Raw genomic sequence first — 22,255 nt, 5'->3', positions numbered from 1 at the left:
AAGTTCACGAGACCAACGGGACACGGGACTCATTGTAAAAACAGCCTAAGCTAAGAATCGAGGAGCGAGAATATGAACGACAGAACGGAGAAAGACTCACGGCGCCTAAAGCAGGTCACGTGGTAAGCGAGGAGTGCGTTCCCATTGGTCAAACTTGCGCGTCTATCCCATCCATGAGCTGTGTCCTTCCGTCCCCCATTCGTTGGCCGAAGTCGGCTGCAAGTGCGAGTGAGCAAGAAAAAGTTGCCCCGTCAAAGGGGCGTGGGGTCGAGGGAACGAGTAGCGGCAGTGGCAGCAGGAGTCATAGAAAAAGACCGAGTGAGAGAAAGAGTGAGGGAGGGAGGGAGAGAGAGAGAGAGAGAGAGAGCGCGCGCGCGTGATCGGGAGGGAGAGAGAAGGAGAGTAGTGAATGCCGTTCCGGGTGACGCACGTCGCTGCTGCTGGGCTGCGCCGCGGAGCTGCTCCGATCCTCAGAATAGTTCCAGATGTGGCCATGTTTAGTTTAAAACTTTGAAGTTTCGCTCGACTCATCATAATATATTACGACTTTGATTATTTTTTGCTCGAGAACAATACGAATCTTATAAGCAAAAAAACAAACCGATTTTGCCTGCTGTTCACTGCTGCCCGGATAAACTGAAAAATTGTAATAACCGAAGCACACCTTCTTTTTTCTCTTAATTAATCTTACCCCGGAATTATCGCATTTCTTTCTGAGACGATGTTTTAACAATGTTTTAATCAGGATTCTAACGACGACGATTATAATTTGTACTTCGTCGCGTGATTTCGGGTATTCATTCGTTCATTGTTTCTGCGTTCGTCGGGTCCACAGTTACTTCTCTCTCTCTCTCTCTCTCTCTCTCTCTCTCTCTCTCTCGCTCTCTCGCTCTCTCGCTCACGCTCGTTCGTTCGTTCGCTCGCTCGCTCTGCTACGGTTTTCCTTGTCCTCTTTTTGGTTACGAAACCTTGGGAAGACGCGCGCGTGTATCCGCCTTTTTCTCCGACTGCTTCGCGACATCTTGTTTTTAAGATTCTCGTATCAAACGCGCTTGTACTTAAACGATCAAGCCAATGATTTTTCGTTCTTTTATTTTGTGTTATGTTTGGCTTCTTTTACAACGTGAAGAAAATTCGCACAAATAGAAGCCTGGGAAGTCCTGTTGTATATATATATATATATATATATATATGCATGCATATGTGTATATATATTTGTGCATATACATATATATATGCGTGTCAATTTCTCTCCTGTCTGTCTGTCTGTCTGACTGTCTGTCTGTCTGACTGTCTGTGCCTGTGCCTGTCTGTCTGTCTGTCTGGCCATCTCCCTTTACTTCTTTAATCAGCACAATTCATTTTTACCTCTCATCTCATTAATGACAGAAATTTTTTCGCCTCCGTTTCTTCGTTGTAGAAAAAAGAAGCGACATTTTTTTTTTCGTTAAAAGAACTTTAAAATTAACGGCAGTTAAACGGCGCGCGAGACTTGACTCCAGAAGAAGATAGTAAAATCGTAAAATTATTGCCCTGTGGAACATCATATACATTCACGGTACGACATATATATATAGAATATCTGAAAAAGCCATTGATCGGCCATTTTTCGGGTAATCGTCTCGGGCCTCCTTTGGATATCGCCCAGCTGCGCACGCAACGACGACAGAAGATGAACGCGCTCACACACATACACATTGAAACGTGTGCACTCATAAGTGCATGCACACGTTTCTTCATCTCCTTGACGCTGTGTTATAAGTACTGCAGACTATTAATTCAACTAATTTTCATGCCAAAAACAATTAAATAATTGGTTCGTAAGTTTTTCCGAGAAATCGTTGCAATCCGAAACGGCCATTACACAGCCTTTTTTGATTGAATAATTAATTCGTATTTAGTAATATTACTCGTGTTACGGTGTAGTGCTTTACCATTTAAAGTGTATATCTATACATTTTTTTTAAAAGTGTTAAAATATAGATATACAAATGGCATTGCATTACATCCGTTATTCGTGAAACCGTGACGCCTTAAGCAGACGCACACGTGCGCGCGCATTGCTATACATATAGACTCTCCTATACGCCGTCACTTACACGAATTGCATGCACGCGCGCCAGGCTCAATATTATGAAAATTATATGGTATGAGTTAGAGAGAGACATATGCGTACACACACATATATATATATATATATATATATATATATATATATATATATGGATGCATGCATTATATATTTGGACATGAGTATGTGTGTGTGCGAAGAGGTTGGATTTTATCCGGTTTGCGTGGAAAATGCTGGTGGTAGGGGAAAAGAAGCCACAGAAAAATTGCCCTTGGGTGGGAGGGAGTGTGACGAAGCAGGCAATCGATATCAGGTTATGATCACGGCCTTTTGTACGTTTTAGAATTAATCGAATTACGCTCGCGCGCATAAAAAGCACCTGATGCATAATAAGACGTAAAAATCAAATTTTAAATTCATTTATTTTAACAATTGAAAAATTTCAAGATCGAAAAAGTAAGAGAGAGAGAGAGAGAAAAAGGAGGGAAGAACTCTAAAATACCCTTAAATAATCGACAAATGCATATATATATGCGCCCACGACGACGCTACACAACATGTGTATATGCATATATATATATATATATATATATATATATATATATATATATATCTATATGCATATATATACGTATATGTGTATATAGGAACGTGTGAGTGCTTATGTAAAATGACAGCTATACATGTTTGACAAAATAATGAGGCGCAGATTATATCCGATGATCGAGATTCCGTCAATGTGTACATATACATGCATATATGATACATAGTGTTGTACAGTAGCACACATTAGGTCAACTATACTCATGCAAAGTAGGTATATACACACTAATAGTATACAGGGTGGTCAATTTGATTTGACTGTTCGAGGTATTCTTAATATTACTTTCTTTTCTAATTTTATATTGTTTTCTTTAATGACTTTTCAGTGATTGATACATTTTGGCTTCTTAGTCGAAAAAGAGTGACATTTTAAGGTGGTCCTTTGATAATTGATCAACCAGTATACAAATAATATAATACTTCTGAACATTCTAAATTTCAGATTAACACGTACGTAATGTCGTATAACGGTTATTTAAATTATTGGAGTAAAAAGTCAATGATTTATTATGTATTAGTTGTGGTGGAGTTTTTCTTTCAAAATATTTTCATTGTATCTTGTAGATTAGTTTCCAGAATTTTTGCTCCAAAAATTTATGTTACGATTGACCATATTTGAAACGAATAGAAATTTTTTTTTAATTTTTAGATACATTTTTTATTTTTTATTTGTAATAAAATTAAAATTAAAAATAAAAACGTGGATTAAAAATATATAATCACCAAGGAAAATTTTATTAAAAAAAAAAATAATACAGAATTTCTTTTGTTCGCAAATAAGGATTTATTCATGTGCAATAAATAAATGTATAGACTGATGTAATGCAATAAATGCCCTTTAAAATTTGTAATATTTTAATGTATGAAGTATTATATTATCAAACATGATTTATTGTTACTAGAACTTTAAAATACTTAATAATCACAACTCTATTTTTTTTTAAGTAATTTTCAAATAAAATTTCAAATAAATAGGCGTTGGATTAATTTCCGTGTGTTTCCGTGTTCGTGTAAAAATGTGGAGTTTCTCATTGCTCTCCTTTTATTGTTATTATAATTTCTTTATTGAGTGCACTCAACTTTGCTTTCAGATTCCGTTTTATTTATTATGAAGTATTTGGCGAAAAGATATTTTTACATTACAATTAACGAGATATTTGTGTGCGAATGTGTATGCATATATATATATATGATTTTAAAAAATCTCGTATTTTTCGTGAATTCACATTAAAATCGTTCGACTGTAAGGCTAATAAAATTTTGAATATGCAGTTTAATTGAAAATTTAATGCAAATTATGAGTCTATTACGTTGATATTAAATTCACGCATACATGGTGCATACGATGAACACTGCAATATTAGCAATATTACGAATGTGTATATCGCGTAACGGTGTAATAATTGACGTATAGAGTAGTAAATATAAACACGACCGACTGTTTATTTAATAACCGATTTTTATTTCTTAGTGGTGAACGGAAATACACGCGCGCACACAAGAGTCCCTCGTTCTTATAAAATTCAGCGACTGTAACAATATTCGGTTTAAGGTCACGTACCCGGGGGCTCACGCATGCTTTGTCTACCTATATAGATAATAAGGTAGGCGTGTGCCACGTCGGGTGTAGCAAGCAATAGGGTGGTGGCTCACTTTTGGAGCTGCCGTAGCGAAAAAGAAATCGCAGTTGATATTCCGATGACATTTGCTGACTGCGTATGCATGCGTGTGTAAGTCGCGAGCGTACCGTACAACGGCTCACTTAAACCTTTGTGTATGTTTGTAGAGCAACTACGAAACTCGCGAATTTTTGACCTGATCACTTTATGTCAATATACATGGGTTATTGATATTTCGATCTCAAGTATTAATAAAATTGACGTGAGATGGAAGGCGGAAGGAAAAGGGAGAAAGAAAGACCCACTTGTTATCAGGCGTATGTGAACGTTATATCGTTAGAATTTTGTCCTAATGCAGAGCATACAACAAACGTTTTTTGTTTGTTTCTATGCGTAACGATGATCGGATTCTAATGGAAAATAATCTATAAAGAGTATGAGAGGAAAAGCCCGAGATAATGTGATAGTAATATAATACTAAAAATTCTATTGATAAAAACGAAATTTAATAAAAGTGGTTCACATTTTTTTATATTTAAAAGAAAAACGGTTTTTAGTTATAATTAATTATCTGAATTAGTTTTGAGATAACGATTGCTTAAAATATTCAGTCTTATTTTTTTCTTTTGTTGTATAACAGGAGGTGGAAAAGAGTAAAACGAAACGTACACACTTTGCAAAATGGAGAAGGAGACATACTAACAGCCGACATTTTTATTTTGCAAAAACTTGCATCGCGCTAAACAAGTACATACACACGCAGAATAATATATACGTACATATATGTACGTCCCAGGGAGACAACGACGATACATAGTGACGTATGGCGTAGAAAAACGAGAAAAAGACAAACGTTCGATCACCAATCGATCGTTTTTATTTCTTCGTAAAAATAAATATTAAAAGAATAACGATTAAAAAATTATGGCCCTCGAAAGTGTTTCGGCGTCCGAGACTGTAATTCAAAGGTTTGCCTAATTATTTTTTATATATTAATATCTTCATAAAATAATATGTGTATATATATATATATATATATAAATAAATAAATTAATTAATTAATATTTATTTTTTTATTTATTTATATATAGACTGAAAAATTGAGAGAGAAAGTAATATTGTATTTGAAAACATAATGCATCCTAATATCAGTCTGATTAATTATCATAAGTAACTAGTACAGTTTGCTCACGTGAGATTCAAGATTTAAACTTGCTTTTCGCGTTTATCATGCATTTTACGTGAGAAATCGCGCGAATCCCTGATACTTTTATAACGATACTTTGGACTTATTACAAAACTGTTCGCATACTTATGCAATTATAAACTAACTTGACAATGAACATTTGTACACTTTATCATTAAACAAAGAAAAACTGGATATACATACACGACTAACGAGCTTCTTATAATTAAACAATTCTGCTACATTGTGGGTATTGTATTATTTAATATCTTACCTATTTAAATGATGTGATATTGACCAATATTCATTCAAATTCAAAGTCATTTGAAACATTTATATTTATAATTTTTTTTTTTTATTAATTTTAATATAGATTTTATCAATTCAAAGTTATTTATTATAAATTTTATATTTCGCTAATAGAATAATCGAATAATATTAAAATCTTACTTAAAATAAAATTAAATGGTATCAAATTTATTGATTAGTTAGAGTGATTTCTGTAATATCTTGTACTTCATTTTTATTAAAAATCTATTTATTAACATCTATAAACATCTATTAAAAATCTAAAATAACTAAAATAATTTATAAATTAAACATGGTAATTGCATTCGCGAACATCATAGAAGATATATATTTTTTCGGACTTTGTTCTATAAACTATCCACATATACATAATTTTGCTCTAGCGCGTCCTTTAACTAATGTGCAGTGTTACGTATTGTTCACTACTTTATATCAAAATAAGATAATGAATTGAAAGAAGAACGCGATCGCACGAATGCGTTCTCCATTTGGAGTTCAATGTTCATTTGGCATCTAAGCACATTAAAAAAGTTACTTTATGAAATACTTATATAGAGCTATTGTATGTATTGATTGTTCATCTATCCTTAGGTGTACGACTATTTTATTCTACCCTCAAAATTATTTTTTAAATACTTTCCATTTCTTTATAATATATATATATATATATGTGTGTGTGTGTGTATTATTATCGGTAAAATAATCATAACACTGTCGCAATTAAATGAAATTTTGTTACACGTGCAAATTGAAATATTTATTTCAATACACAAATATATATTCGTCTATTTTACTTTTAAGCATTTACAAATTATCATTGTAAATAGAGTAAAAAGATTGATATTGAAATCTTGAAATTAATCAAATATAAGTAAAGGAATGCCAGTTTAGAATATTTGCTTACAAATTCTGTATTTATTTTTATTTATAATTAAATTGTTTTTCTTTATAAAAAGAGTAATTACAAGCACAGCTTATACTTAGTATTCATATCTTAAAATAGTATCTGAAAATGTTGCAAGATTATAATTTAATAAATGAATAATAAAAAAACAAATTAAATTTATAAATAATAAATTTTATTTTAATATATTTATAATATAATATTTTAATTCTATTTAAATATCGTAGTAGTTAAAAAAAAAATTTAATATACGTACAATAGCGCATGTAATTCATGTACTAACAATTTTTTATATTTATTTTTCTTCATTTTTATTCAAAAAAATTTAATCAAACATAATATTTGTCAAAAACCGTGCCAGTTTCAAATCTTAGACCACAGCTAATGCGTATTTAATAACAAAATACAGATTAATGTTTTGTTTTTCACTAAAATTCTTATCATTCAACAAGACATACGATGAGGCGACGACTGTGAGTGATAAGCTTTGAATTTTTCGTTTCTTGACTTCTACAACTCGTAAAACAAATACAATATATGATATACCGCAGACACCTATACGATTAACTTACATCTAACAAATAACGAAACAGACTTCCTCTTCATTAGCCGCTCATTTAAGAAAATTATCGATTATGTACATAATTGTGGCTACGTCAAGGTTTCCAGTGATATTAAAAGCTGTTGAAAAATAGCAACAGTAACGGTAATCAATTTGATGATTGAGATGACAATGATAATGGCGATGCTGGTCAAAATGATGATTATATATGCTTATGATGAAAATGATGATAATTTTTCGGAAAACAAATATTTGCAAAAATTATGCAAAAAAATATTAAACTTGTTAATAATCATGTCATAGTATGATGATGTTTTGATCTTTAAAATGACAGTGATGATGACCACGAATTAATGATAAGTTTGCAGTTTGGTAAGACAACTCAATTTTATTTATATTATTACGTGTAGAATCGATTTATTTGGATTTTGATTTATATGATGATCAGCTTTATATGAACAATGGAAAATTAACGATGCTTATATCAATACTGATTAAAAGTATTTAATTTTTACCATTTTCTTTCAAATAAATATTATTTAGATACCAAAAGCTTTTAATATTAATATATATAATTTCATAATACATTTTTCTATGAATAATAAGCTATTTTTAGCTTATAATAAATTAAAAATATAAACATGCATAAAATATTAAAGAAATTCATTACATAAAACACTGAAAAATAGACATTGACATTAATTTTTTAAGCAAAATATAAATCAAGTAAGCATGTAAAAAATAAAAAATAGTTCAATTACACCTTATTAAATTTAAATAAGAAATCGGATAATAAGAAAATAGGCAACATGTATGCATTTTACGAAACAATCGCGTCAAAGGGCTATAAACTGAAAATCAATGTTATGAAATGTGAATTTCAGTTACAATCATATAAATACATAAGTTGTAAATGCATAAGTTAAAATGCTCTTATGAGTTTTTTAAATGAAATATTTTAAAAATTTTAATTAAAATAAGTTTTTTGTTTTTTCTTTTGTTTTTTTTTTCACTTGTTTTTTTATATTAAAGCTGTAATTTAGTATAGAAGATAAACCAATATCGCTTATATTATTAAGTAATTCATTTATTTAAATAAATAAAATATAATAAAAACAGGAAACTCAATTTACATGAGAAATGAAAGAATTTCGAATCACCGTGATTATGAAAAAGCGGTCACGCATCGATCCAATTTACGCTGTAGAAAATTAACCGCTAGTGAGAGTTGATCAATGTCTTTGTCGTGGATAGTAGGTGATTTACATTTACACGATATTATCTACACTTGGAACTTAATACAATGCGCCTTATGCGAATTATATGACTCCGTACGACAATTTAACTATACCTGAAATAACAGAGCTGATTAAAAATAATGATTAATAATTTATAATGATTACTTTTTCATAGTTAACAAAACAATGACATTTTCTAAAACCATCCATTACATATTTTAAACTATTGATCAATTAAAACTTATTAACATACAAAATTTTATACATTTTCCAATACATTAAATTTACTTTTTGATATTACGTTTGATAATATTATCTTTAAAAAAATTAACTTTATACATTTTAAATAATTATAAATAAAAATTTAATATATATATATATATTTATTATTAAAAATGAAAAGTTATTTTAGTAAAATAAATAATTTAAAATTAATTTTAAATAATAAAGATTTACGATTTATAATAATGACATAGAAGTATCTATTATTAACTTACAAAAACTGGTACATTATTCATTGCATTTAAATGATTAATTTTGAAAATAAAAAATATGTTTAATAAATATTATTAAATTAATTATTAGCATAAATAACATGACAATTATAAAACTAATTATAAAATATAGATATCATTTAATATTTCATGAAAATTAAATGTTGTTTATCAAATGTAAAAATTGAAAGAATGTTTAAATAATCTCTCTCTCACTTTATATATATATATATATATATATATATATATATATATACATACATATGCATATATACAAATTTCATGGTATTAATATTTCTTCATTTTGAACACTGAATAAAATTTGATTATTTTATAATTTTAATGTTATTAAATTTTATTGAGAGTTTGAAAAGTTATTTAATATAAATATTTTTGTATCAAAGTGATCATATAAAACAACATGGATTAAATAAAATGTTTACTAACAGCAATGATGATAATGATTTGGAGGATGGAGAGATACCCTCTGATGAGGATGACGAACCAGTTCCGGTTGTTGAAGCAGCTAAACCAGCTTTGGAACCTCCAAAATCTACATCAGGAAAGACTGAATCACCAAAACAAAAAAGCTTTAATAATAAATTTGGCAAAAATAGAAAGTCTGGAAGTTCAGATAGATTGAATAGACAGAAAGGTGCAACCAGTGATGATTGGGCTGGAGATGTTGAAAAGGCTATTAGGGCAGCACTCGAAGAAGATAGAGGAAAGAATCATGATAATAAATCTAGAAATAAAAGCAATAAAAATAAAAATAGGAAAAGAAATCATGAAGATAAAGATGATGAACGTTCTAAAGACCAAAAGGTTAATATATTTACAAGAATATCTTTTCAAACTTTAGATTCTTAACATTATTCAATTTTTTTTTAATAAAAATTAAAGTATTTTATTACAAATATTTTATATAAATACAAATAATAGAATAATAAGTTGTGTATAATTTATTGAATATATTAATCAACTCTAATTAATATTTTTAAAATTAAAAGAAATTTATATTTACATATTGCATTTAAATTTATATATCTTAACATACATGTTTCCTTATTTTAGAAAAAAAAATTAAGCGATGAAGAGAATGCAAATGAAGATGACGATGAAATGTTATTTGTTCGTGGTGCCTCTCCTATTAGAAAGGGCTCCCATGAAAATTCTTCTCCTAGGAGGTGATCATGATAATTACAACGGCGGTTCAGATTATGATGATCGACCTGTTTCTAATCGTCATAGAGAAGACAACAAACGAGGTGGCGGCAGATGTAATTATTATTATTTAAATCTTATATTAAGTTAATTACAACCTTTAAAAATAATATATTCATTTAGAAATAAAATTAATTAATTCAAATTGATGTGTTTCAAAAGTTATACAAAGTTATTTATAAAATTATACAAATTTGTTAGATTTAATTAAAGAAATTAAAATAAACATTTAAATTTTAATTATTTTTAATAAATTACTAATCATATTAAGAGAAAAATTAATATATCGGATGCTTTATAATTGGAAATATCCTTAGTTGTATAGTTTCTCAGAAAATTTCACTGTTTGCAGTAAAATACAATTTAATAACTAATTGAAATCACATTTTTAATCTGGTTTTATACCTATAAATATTGTTTATTTGAAATTAAATAATATAATATTTTCTTGTATAATAAACTATTGTAAATATATTAATATTCTACTTTAGATAACTTTAATTAAATTTTAAAATATTTATTTCAAGCAATTACAGTTTCGACCAATGCACCAAATAATTTATCTCTTGTTATGGGATAATTTGCATAAAACTAATATATCATTTTCTATTGATTAATTTAAAATGATATATTTTTAACGTCTTTATAGATAACTATAACTAATAAAAATTATCATGCAAACTTCAATAATTAACCTCAAATAAAAATAAAAAATCAGATTAAATTATTTCGCTTTCAATAAACGTTTCTGAATTGTCTTTTAATCGCACAACAACGAAATTTTCCAAAATCAGGGACGCAAGCGAAGCAACAGCAAGACCGAAATAAAAAACTTTCCGTCACAGCTGGGCGCAGGGGTGCTAAGAATGATCGAGGTGGAAAAAACAAGAATAGATCCCAGATTCGAAATGACCGAAACAGTCGTCGTAATCAAAATAATGATCATAATCAGGATCCAGATGCAATATGCGTATATTACATGCAGGGTAAGTGTCATCGCGGCGATGATTGTCCATTTTCACACAATGCACTACCACCAAGAAAGATGGAGTTGTGCAAGTTTTACCTAATGGATTGTTGTGCTAAAAGGGATAAGTGTTTGTACATGCATCACGATTTTCCTTGTAAATTCTTCCACACCGGATTAAAATGTAATGCTGGTGAAAACTGCAAATTTTCACATCAATCTATGAGTGAGCAGGTATGTGTTAATTCTAACTATAAAATTTGTATTATAAAAATTATTGCATTTTGAATATTTTTAAATTTAAAAAGCTGTGTAAATTAAAAAAATGTATCATAAAGAATTAATTTATTCAAATATTAATATATATTTTATTTATTTTGTGAACAAATTGAAAAGATAAATATTTTGTCTATCAACATCAGATACTCAATGATATATCATACATAAAATAAATAAATTATCTTTTACAGTACGTTAAAATTAAATATATGGAAAATTATCCAACTGCTATTTAATAAGAATTATTGTGTTAATAAATGTTATATATTTTTTAAATAAGAAAATATAATTATGACATTGCATATGTGTATATATATGTGTGTGTGTGTGTGTGTGTGTGTGTGTGTGTGTGTGTGTATACATATTAAAAAACTAATTTTTATGTTGCAGGTGAAAAATATTTTATTAAAACATTTAGAAACAGCTCCAAAGGAAATATTAGGAAATTTTCCACGATTAAGTAGAGAAGGTGCAATGTATTTAATAAATAATACAGAGAAAAATTTAGCTCAAGGACAAGATGCATCAAATCAAAAAATTCCGAGTCTTTTTGAACTAAAGGTTCCAACTCCAAATGATAATGTACCTAATGAGTCTGGAAAAGACGATGGTAAGTATTGAAAAAGATTCTTTAGAATAATTAGTTTATAAAATTTAGGCTTCAGTTAACAAGGAGTGTATAGATACTAAACTTTCTACATTTAAAATATATTATGTACTCATTTAACTGATTTGTATTAATTCATTTTATATATATTCGATATAAAGTTGAACTAATAATATTATTAATTATATTAGCAAGTCAAATAGTTCTTAATAATTATTATTTTTAACTATAATTCAGAGAAATAACTAAAATTTGTTTAAAATTTTAAGGTGATGACCAAACATCGAATCGGGAAAGGAGCACGTCGTCGCACAGAAAATCGTTGTCTGGAAAAAAAACGCGCTGGGGTTCAGACGAGGATCGCGTTCCTTTTGATATGATTGTACAATCGGCTACTCAACTTGGTTTACAATTAGGCAATAATCAAGACAATACTCGAATAGGAGGTGCGGTATCCGTGAACTTTTATGGTGAGGGCGGCCCTAATGATCCTATTAAAAAAGAAAGAGAGACAAAAGAAGAATCACATAAAGCAAAGGATAGCCCAATAAATGCCGTGGAAGCTGTTGCAAAAGATATAGATTTGAGACAATTGTTGGCAGGAGCAACAAATGCCAAAGTGTCGCATGTAGTTAGTCTTGCAGAGGAAGCAGCAACTCTTACCAAGTCGAAGCTCGATGATGAAAGTGATCGTGAAGAAGAGACGAATCTCGTCATTGAAATGCCAACTGACGATGAAGATAAGGATAAGCTCACGGGCAAATTACAAGGTAATTTTAAAACATTTCAAATTTTATTATAACTGTGACTAACTATATTATTATTCGGCAATACAATGATTATAAATATCAAAACATATTTATTACTAACATTAATTTTTCTATGTTTCGATTCTGACAGAAATACAAGATATCTCAGATAATTCGCTAGACAAGCCGAAAAATTCACCAACATTAGCCACCCAAGATATTCCTGCAAATTTACCAAAAAAGACACAAGAGCTGTACATGCGAATACAGCAGCAACAGCGAGAAGCGCAAGATAGTTTTAAAAATTTGGAAAACAGTGAAGATCAGGAAATCAGTCAAGAAGACTGGTATTCGGATGATGATAATGACGATGACGACGACGACTATCAACTAACAATCGTGCTTAAAGATATTCAAAAGGATGAAGAAGAAGAGGAGGAAGAAAGTAAGGAACAAAAAGAAGACTCTATTATACAGCCGTCAAGTATACCTCAGCCCGCGGCTATTGTAGACAAGCTTGGTGACTTGAGTAAAATTGACATAAGCATGGAAGTATCAAAACTATTATCTTCGATCAAGGCGCAAAGCTCGTCGAATAATCTCAAACAGGATAAAGAGTCTGGACCAAAAAGTAGAAAAGAAGCTAATACAGATAGCACCAAGTCTATTGCGTCAGATAATTCACAATCGGAGTCTAGTAACAATAGTCCAAGATTATCGCCCAGTAGGACATCTAGTAAGTAAGCCAAAGTGATTATACACAGTCAATAGTATACACAATAAGTTGATATTGCTAATACTTTATGAAAATTCTTGAAAAATCACGTATCATTGTAATTTATTTGTTTAATCATTTGTCGTAGGTACGGCAGTTTCAAGCCAATCCGGTAATGTATCCAGAGACCCGCGAATGAGTCGCGACCCTCGTCAGCGAAGGGATGAGCAGAGGCAGTCTGTTGGCAGTGCTGCTAACTCCAGTCAATCCACTGGTAAACAAACCGAGAGTAAGGAGTCGCGATCCATAAGGCTAGAGACGAGCATTTACAGCTCGGGCATTATAGCCCAAGATGCAGCAATGGATACAGATCTTCGTGCAAAGTTAGATCAGGATCACAGGCGAAAAGATATGGATCTAAGGTGTTTTCCACCCGGTCCGAGTTTTGGTGATACGGATCTGCGGCTAGTCGGCGGACACTATCCAGTTGATGCTTCAAAGTCAGGAGACGTGGATCTCAGACAAATGCTCACTTTGCCATTTAAGCCTGTGCCATCACACGTACCTTGTACAGAAATCGATGCAAGCATAACTTCTCATCCGCCCATATCCTACAAGGTTATTATCTTTTATTTTCATTTTGCTTATTAAAATTATTTTTTAACCTAAGTCGATTGTTTCCAATACAATGTTTTATCTGCTTATTTTTTCATTTAATGTAAATATTTATCAGATTAATACAAATTATTTATGCATAAACTAGTGTGTAATATAGTATAAAACTATCCAAGTTTGATAGAATAATTTATATGATAATTATCGGTTTTATATTTTAGGTGTATGTGGTGGATGTACCTCGGCCTGACTACACAGGTCTTAAACTGACGAGGAACGATCCTCAAGTAAAATACGATCCGAGATTACGTAAAATCTTTCGACTGGGCAAAGATGATCTAGCAGATTCGCCAATGTCACCACCGCCAATAAAAATATTAGACACGCCCAAATCGCCACCGCTTGTTCGCACTGATCCACGACGAAAAGCTCTAGAGGCTTCGGTTCATCCAGCTCCAAAAATTATACCTACAACTATGCAACAACATCCCGTACAAGATCACTCCAATATTTCTGGTTGGTAATTTTAAAAATTCTATTTTCTATTTTCTCATTTTCGTTAAACTTGCAATTAAAAAACTCACATTATAAAAATTGTTCACAATTATTCCTTTAATTTTCCAAATAGTCTACTAAACACGATTATGTAATAGTTATATTTATTAAAAATATAAAAATTAAAATATTGCAGAGCTCTGCGTGTTTTCTGAGAAGTAGCATAGTTTATAGACGTACATCTCTATTTCTTTAAAATTAAATTATACTAAATATATACTTCTTATTTGTAAACCTTAAATATTAATATTAATTTGAATAAAATATTAATACAATTTTAATTGTATCATTATTATTGCTTAAGAGTTGTGAGCATTCAAATACAGTAAATGCATTATTTAGCATTAATTTTGTTTTTAAACTTTTTCTGAAGTTTTTAAGAAGTTATTAAATTTGTTAATTTTTTAAAATAAAATTTGATTTGAACTTCTTTTTTTAAAAAGGTATGTCTATGAACTTGGGACCTCCTTATATGCAAAGCCCGAATAGCATGTCAGTTCAGGTGATGCAAGGCATGGGACCTCCACCTATGATGATGCCAGGCAATCCGATGATGGGTGGTATAGGTCCAATGATCCGCGATGGTTCGGCAATGAGCAATAACGGTGGACCAATGGCTCCTCCGCCAAACATGAGGATGAGCGGTATGGGACCCCCAGGGCCCAATAATCACCAGCAACAACAGCATCCAGGGCCTCCTCAAAACCAAATGAATCAATATGATCCTCGCTACAATGCCCAGAGGAATAGCGGTGTAGGACTCTTGGGTGCTGGACCTCAACAGATGGGTGGATATAATCAAGATGTAAGATCTCAATATGATGGACCACCAGGCAGATATCCATCGGATAGTTTCACGAATTATGGAAATGCTCCGAACCCAGATCGGGGCTTTAATTCTGTTAATCAAGTTGATGAGTCAAATTTTGGAGGAAACTCTGAATGGAATGGAAATCAGGGTAGAGTTAACAGGAAAGATAGAAGACGAACAACCAGAGGAAAATTTGGTGGACTGCCCCGGAAAAAAGATACGTCCTCATAAAAATTAGAAAGAAAGACGTGACTATTTTTCAATGTCCATGTATATGTACATCTTGTATATTTGTATAGGATTGCGTTCCTGTAAGCAAAGCAAAATACTTTTACTCAAATATGAGAGTCAATGGTGAGCAAAACATTGTGGTTTGCATTTGTACATAATGCACAGTTTAAGAAGCCACATTTATCAATTCGTGCTATATAAAATTTTGTTATATATCTTAGTTGTATGAACAAATCAAGAACTATACTATCACATTTTATTATTCTCGTAAATCTTACGACATAGGATGAATATATAAAATGTTTTTACTGTGGGAAACCAAGCATTTGAGAGCTTCTTATATACAGTAATGGAAAAGCAATTTAATGTTTAAAGAACATTATGTATAGAGCGCAGATATGATTGCATAATTTAAATGAGTATTTATTGTACATATTGAAAAAAATTGAAAGTTCTATGAGATTGTAAGTGTTTATTATCGAGAACTTATGACGGTTCTGATAAAACACATTTAGTACATGAAGCTCCCTAAATAAAGGTTTTTTTTCTATATGACTGAAGTTTATTTTTCATTTATCCGCCACATTCAATTCATAAATATTGTATTGTAAACACAAACACACCCGCACACACACACGCGCATAAATATATATATATATATATATATATATATGCAAACATATTATAACATTCGACACACACAATTACTATAAATATTTATAAAGTTGAAACTAATAAAGTTGCATTTGCTGTTTACACAAAATTTCACTTATACTTTATTAAATATTTATCAAAAAATATAAGTAATAATTTTCAATTTTAGTTTTTCATTCTTCTGGACTATGGAATTTTAATTTTTTATTATCAGATATCAAACATGAAATAAATTTTTTATTAAAAAAAAATTTATTTGTAAGAGTTTTTTTTACATAATTTGTGCTTCGCATTTTAGAATTTATAATATAACTATTTACAGTATTGTGATTGCAAATCAAAATACAATCATATTTATATGCTTTTTAACGACATAAATACAAATTAATATATATTATTGTTCAATGTACTACAGAACTAAGTGGTTCTGCACGTATTACTGATAAATCCAAACGAGCATCCATTTCATCATCCAATTCACCTACGACAGCCCTAAAATATATTCATTTTATTTTATACTTCGAATTATATACAAATTCTGAATAAAACTATAAATATAATAAAATCTTGCTGAAATCAATAATAATATGTGTTATGTAATTCTGAATAATATGAGATATTAATAAAATGTACAGTATAAAACTAATGTTACAACTATAGAAAAATATATACAATTTGTCAAACTTTTTTATTGATTACATAAATTGTATATAATTTAACATACATTATCTAATTATTATATTGATACAATTACTTTTTAATGAAGTTCTTTATGTATGTATGATTTTTTATAATAATTTAAATGAATACCTACACATTATCTCCTCTAATAATGTGCAATCCCAAAACAACTTGTTCAACTCCATGTGTTGTACTATAGACCCTCTCGTGCGATTCATCTAAGATTAAATTAATTGTTTGATCGAAACCCTTTAAAGTACCCTAAAAGGAAATTCATTAAACAAATGATTGTGTAGCTCTAAATATTCAAAGCTGTATATTAAAAGTTACACTGAATAATTACATGTAGCTTACTTACAATAAAATTACGACCGTCAGATGTAATAATAGAAACAGTATCTGAAATTAATTTATGTAAGAAAAAATAAATCGTTGGATGTCTTTATTAAAGTAAGTAATTTACTTATTAAAAGGATACGATTAACATAACTTTCCAAACCCGACGCCATTGCAAAATATTTATTTCTTATGAACTTACACGAAACAAAATCACGTTAATATTTGGAGGTTAAAGAATATAAACAGAAACAACGGGAAAACGACAGTTTGTTTAATAGTCACTGAAGCGCTATTTTTATTCTTGATTAATTTTAATTTATGGTTTTTCAGTATTTGATGGTCAGAATTCTTAAAATAGTTTCTTTTTCAATCAATTCAATTTCGATGCATCCGTTATAAATTAGTTTAAATGATTAATAAATTAAAAATAATATTATTATGAATAAGACGTCAAGCTAATGACCCAAAAGTAGCAAACAGTAGCAAATGGTTTTCATCCATTTGCATTAATTTGATCTTTTTTTTTTTTAATAAAGATTAAATAAATTTTACGTACAAAGTGATTATGTACATTTTGTATGAATTTTATAATGAATGTCTTTTATATCGATTATAAAACATTCTACACCTTATATTAAATGCTTATGTAATTCACATATGTTGTAAGTTCATCGTAAATAAAAATATTTATGGATGCCAAATATTCATACAATACACGTATCTAAATTCGTATTTAAAAGAAATTTTATTATTACATATATTCATCATCAAATAAGGTAAAAAACTTAATTGACAACAGAAAGAAATCGTAACAGAATTATAGTAAATTCTCTTTCATTTGAGTCATTCCAATTACCTTCGAATTTTTTTTTTTTTTTTTCATTTTAAAAGAAATAGTACTATAATTTATGAAAATAATTTTTTACTGCTTTAAATGTAATACAAAAGCATATTATTATCGGAGAAAAAATTAATTTACTTAAATCTTATATTAAATATATTTAAAATTTTGAAATTTAAAAATCATTACCGGTTAAAGAAATGAATTATTATCCAAATTTTAATAAATATAATACAAAATTCAATCTGATTTATTATTCAAATTTAAGTATGACTCATTTTTATTGTCTTACATTGTTTTTTCTAATTCCAGATAAAAAGTTAATAATCATATTTTTCTATTTTTTGATTTACTAAATTTGTTGATAAAAATAATAATATCAAAAGTACAACGTATCACGTCATACCCCATCGTAAAACTTATTATTATCATTATAATTTATTACAATTTTACTTCTTTATGGACTAATTAAGGAATTTATTATATATTTCGGAGCTATAGATGTTCTTCATATTAAATAAATTTTACACATTATTCCTGTCACGTTTAGTCTTTTATACATAAAAGCGCATCAAAAGACCTTATCAGTAACAATTGAATCTTAAGAGATAGTCTGACTAGAAACGCTAAAATATCAAATATTATATTAGACATATTTTTATACTAACATAGAATGTCATATTAATAAAAGGTCAAGATAAAAAATTTAATATAAAAAAAATTACATATTATAGTTTAAGTTACATTTTAATAGTGCTATACGATATATGTCGTTATAAATTAATAGTTAATGAGAAATTTGGGAGTTAATATTCTTTTCTTTAACAATTATATTATTTATCCAAAAATAAGGTTCATTAAGAGTGATTTTTTTTTTATTTAAAAACTTTATATGTCTAAGAAGGAAGCACTACAGCTTGATTATAGATTGTGGAAATTGTATGGTATCGGTAACATTTCTAAAAAAATTATAATATTATAAACTTTATTAATTTTTTTTAATAATTCAAACACTTTGTACCATTACAATGGGCTGATTTTATAAAAACATATCTAAACTTATATAAAAATAATAATAAATTATGATAAAAATGTACAAATAAAATTATATAAAAGTCTAGTAAAAAAATGATATAAACACAATAATTGTAGTAAAATAATAAAATTCTAATAAGTAAGTTTAAAAATTGATTTCATTTTGTATTATCATTTAACACATTATAAAATTTCCTATATCTTATATCACATCATTATAGGGATATTAAATTTAACTAAAATAAAATTTAAATAAAATAAATCGACAAGTATGTATATTTAAAAAATGTTATTACCTCATTTGGTCAAATACATATTTCTTGGAAATTCAATATGAGCTTAATATAAGCAGCCCAAAGGTAATCGATTATTATTGATAATTGGCATACCTATATAAGTATATTCAACTAGGTCTTGTAAAAATTAATTTCCGAAATTACAGTAATAGTCTAATAGCTATATCAAAACAACATTAAGAATTTGGTGCAGGCGCGTGTCGTTTCCTAGAATCCGTTTGTTCATTTACAAGTTTTTACCTGCAAATTGCGTTTAGAACGCATACGTAAGCTAACGGTACTTTAATAGCTCTGACCCCTAATTACATAGAATTATAAATACAGGATAGTACGTAAAATTTACTGGTTTATACATGAAAATCTGTAAATATCATTTAACAATAAATTGACATATTAAAAAGAATTGACAATTGTGATTTTTCATGCTAGCGTTCCATAAGTACTATTAAAATTATTTCGAATTCATAATAATTTTTTATTCGATTTTCTTTAAATAATATAACTATATATTATTACCAAACAAAGATTAATATATATATATATATATATATATATAATTAATTGTAATTAATTAAAAAATTTGTTAAATTATGTTTTGTAAAAGTTATTATTATCTCAATTATTTATGCATTATAATTGAATTTATATTACAATTAAAAATCAAATTCTCTAAAATGATCAATCGAGCTCTAAGGAAATTAGTAATTTCATTTATATTATTGCTGGATAAGGCAATCACGTAGTCATCTTACTATTTGTATTGCATACAATTGTATTATTCGAAAATATATTATCATTCGCTGTGAATAAAAATATATTAAAACAATTATATTATAGGCAAAACTTTCTCTTAGCGCGTAAAATTTCTACCCGTTAAGAAATCTATTTTCCTTTAGAAAAAGAAAAAAAAAACAACATAATTTTATAAATTACATTTATATTATTTATGAATTAGATAATAATTTATTGTTATATCGTTTATTTATGACCTTATATTTTTTTATTATGTAACAGTTACCCTTGTTCTTACAGCTTATATCATTTCCTGTCTATTATTTTCTAAATCTTGTTTGTTCTTACAATTTTTTATTCCGTTTTACTTTATGTCTTTAAATATAATCGAATTTTTGTAATATATACATTGCTTTATCTATTAATCCTCTCATTTTCACTTTTATATCAGCCCTTTAAAATCTTTCGTGACGCGATTGAAATAATAATTTTATAGTTTCCTATTATTTTCCTATTATTTTCCTATATTACGCTTTTCTTTCTTTTTATTACGCTTTCGTTTCAAAAGCGTACATTCCTTTGGAATATATTTTTATTATATACACATAATTAAATATTTTATTATTTAGTTACTACTACTATTACTTTACACTTAAAAAAAATAGAAGCTTTTACATATTTATGTATAAGGTAATGTTGAAACATGAAATATTTTGTAAGATGAAGTTTAATTCATAGTACGCGGTGAAATATTAACTAATAACGTGGAACTTGTTCTGCGCAGGTTCTACTTTACATGCCGCGTTGTAATTAGATCGGATGCGGCATTTCAATATATAAAAATTATAATTCGCAGTCGTATGTTGACAGTACAAGTCTAGTCATTGGTGCCATAATACACTAGACCAAATAGCTATGAGTGTAGTTCTAAATTCATCATCAATAGGTCAGTATTTTATTTATTTATTTATTTATTTGCATACAGGAAGTTCTATAAAAAAAAGTCTTAACTATTATTTTTAATTTTTCAAAATACTTTTTTTTTTTTTTTCCCCTTTAATTTCACTTTTATACTTGTGATATTTAAAAAAGTTTGAATAAATAATTTTTCAATTAAGTATTTATTAATTAAAGAAAATTGTAAATTTATGTTTTCACATGGCCTTGTTATTAATTATTAAAGAAGGAGATTTTTATTTCGAAAAACCGTTCATCGCTTATAGTTATTTTTTATCTATCTACTTCTTTTTTTTTTTTCTATGCTCTTTTTACGAGCCGCTAAACTTTGTTTATTTTGATTTAAAATTCATAATTAAATATCAATCAAATGCAATTCTCATATCCTGAAAAGTGTCTTTTTCTTGTATATTTCATATATGCGATGATAATCGCAATAAAATTAATTTCTAAATAGATTAAAAATAATATAAAACAATATAATATAATATAACCTACCGAGCAAAATAAGATTCTTCTCTACGGAAAATTAATAAATTTTTAAATTGTACATTTAATTAAATCATAATAAATTATATCCAAATTAGTTTTATTTAATCATTTATTATTCAATTAATATTGATAATTATAGTAAGTGTGATATTAAAAACGAAGATTTGTTATAATGTAAATATATTGATTAGGCAATGAATTATTTGTTATGTTATTGTTATATTATTTTGTTAGATTTTTAGATCGATATGTTTTATAATAATGATATATGTTCTTTGGTCTTTTACAATCACGAGTGAATCATTGAACTCAATTATAATAATAATTATAATGACAACAAAAAAAAAAAAATAATATAACTATACCTGTTTCACAGAAAAACAATTTGTATTTTCAATCACAGTGTTCAATACTTGTATATTTTGAAATCTGTAAATACTTAATTTTTTAATTCTTAAATAACTTTATTTATTACATTGTCTTCTATTG

General features: G+C 28.3%; 2 protein-coding genes across 2 annotated transcripts; one reads left to right on the top strand and one right to left on the bottom strand.

Annotated features, from left to right (window-relative positions):
- The first annotated feature begins 420 nt into the window (after positions 1–420).
- On the top strand, positions 421–16,309 carry su(sable) (suppressor of sable). Its single transcript, XM_011498527.1, is given in 12 exon segments — positions 421–646; positions 4,934–5,261; positions 9,436–9,811; positions 10,061–10,170; positions 10,172–10,266; positions 11,005–11,411; positions 11,847–12,066; positions 12,333–12,833; positions 12,964–13,548; positions 13,676–14,145; positions 14,364–14,658; positions 15,141–16,309. Coding segments are annotated over 11 exon segments (3,702 nt in total). The 5' UTR covers positions 421–646; positions 4,934–5,217; the 3' UTR covers positions 15,740–16,309.
- Positions 16,310–16,656: 347 nt separating this feature from the next.
- Positions 16,657–17,897, bottom strand: LOC105361372 (U6 snRNA-associated Sm-like protein LSm8). The gene is made up of 4 exons (XM_011498528.1): positions 17,553–17,897; positions 17,433–17,473; positions 17,208–17,335; positions 16,657–16,885 (listed from the first exon to the last, which is right to left on the bottom strand). Exons 1-4 carry the CDS (start codon positions 17,581–17,583, stop codon positions 16,795–16,797), a joined length of 291 nt encoding a protein of 96 aa, XP_011496830.1. The 5' UTR covers positions 17,584–17,897; the 3' UTR covers positions 16,657–16,794.
- Between the last annotated feature and the right edge of the window lie 4,358 nt (positions 17,898–22,255).

Source organism: Ceratosolen solmsi, unplaced genomic scaffold (assembly GCF_000503995.2).
Source record: "Ceratosolen solmsi marchali unplaced genomic scaffold, CerSol_1.0 scaffold30, whole genome shotgun sequence".
Lineage (NCBI taxonomy): Eukaryota > Metazoa > Arthropoda > Insecta > Hymenoptera > Agaonidae > Ceratosolen > Ceratosolen solmsi.
The sequence above is the reverse complement of the archived record's forward strand: the minus strand, read 5'-3'. Positions and strand labels throughout refer to the sequence as shown.

Excerpts from the sequence above, each read along its gene's own strand:
- LOC105361372 (XM_011498528.1), bottom strand. The coding sequence starts at position 17,583 with ATGGCGTCGGGTTTGGAAAGTTATGTTAATC. Across the intron at positions 17,474-17,552 it reads TTTGGAAAGTTATGTTAATC|ATACTGTTTCTATTATTACA; the intron begins GTATCCTTTTAA and ends AATTAATTTCAG. Across the intron at positions 16,886-17,207 it reads ATTATTAGAGGAGATAATGT|GGCTGTCGTAGGTGAATTGG; the intron begins GTAGGTATTCAT and ends AATATATTTTAG.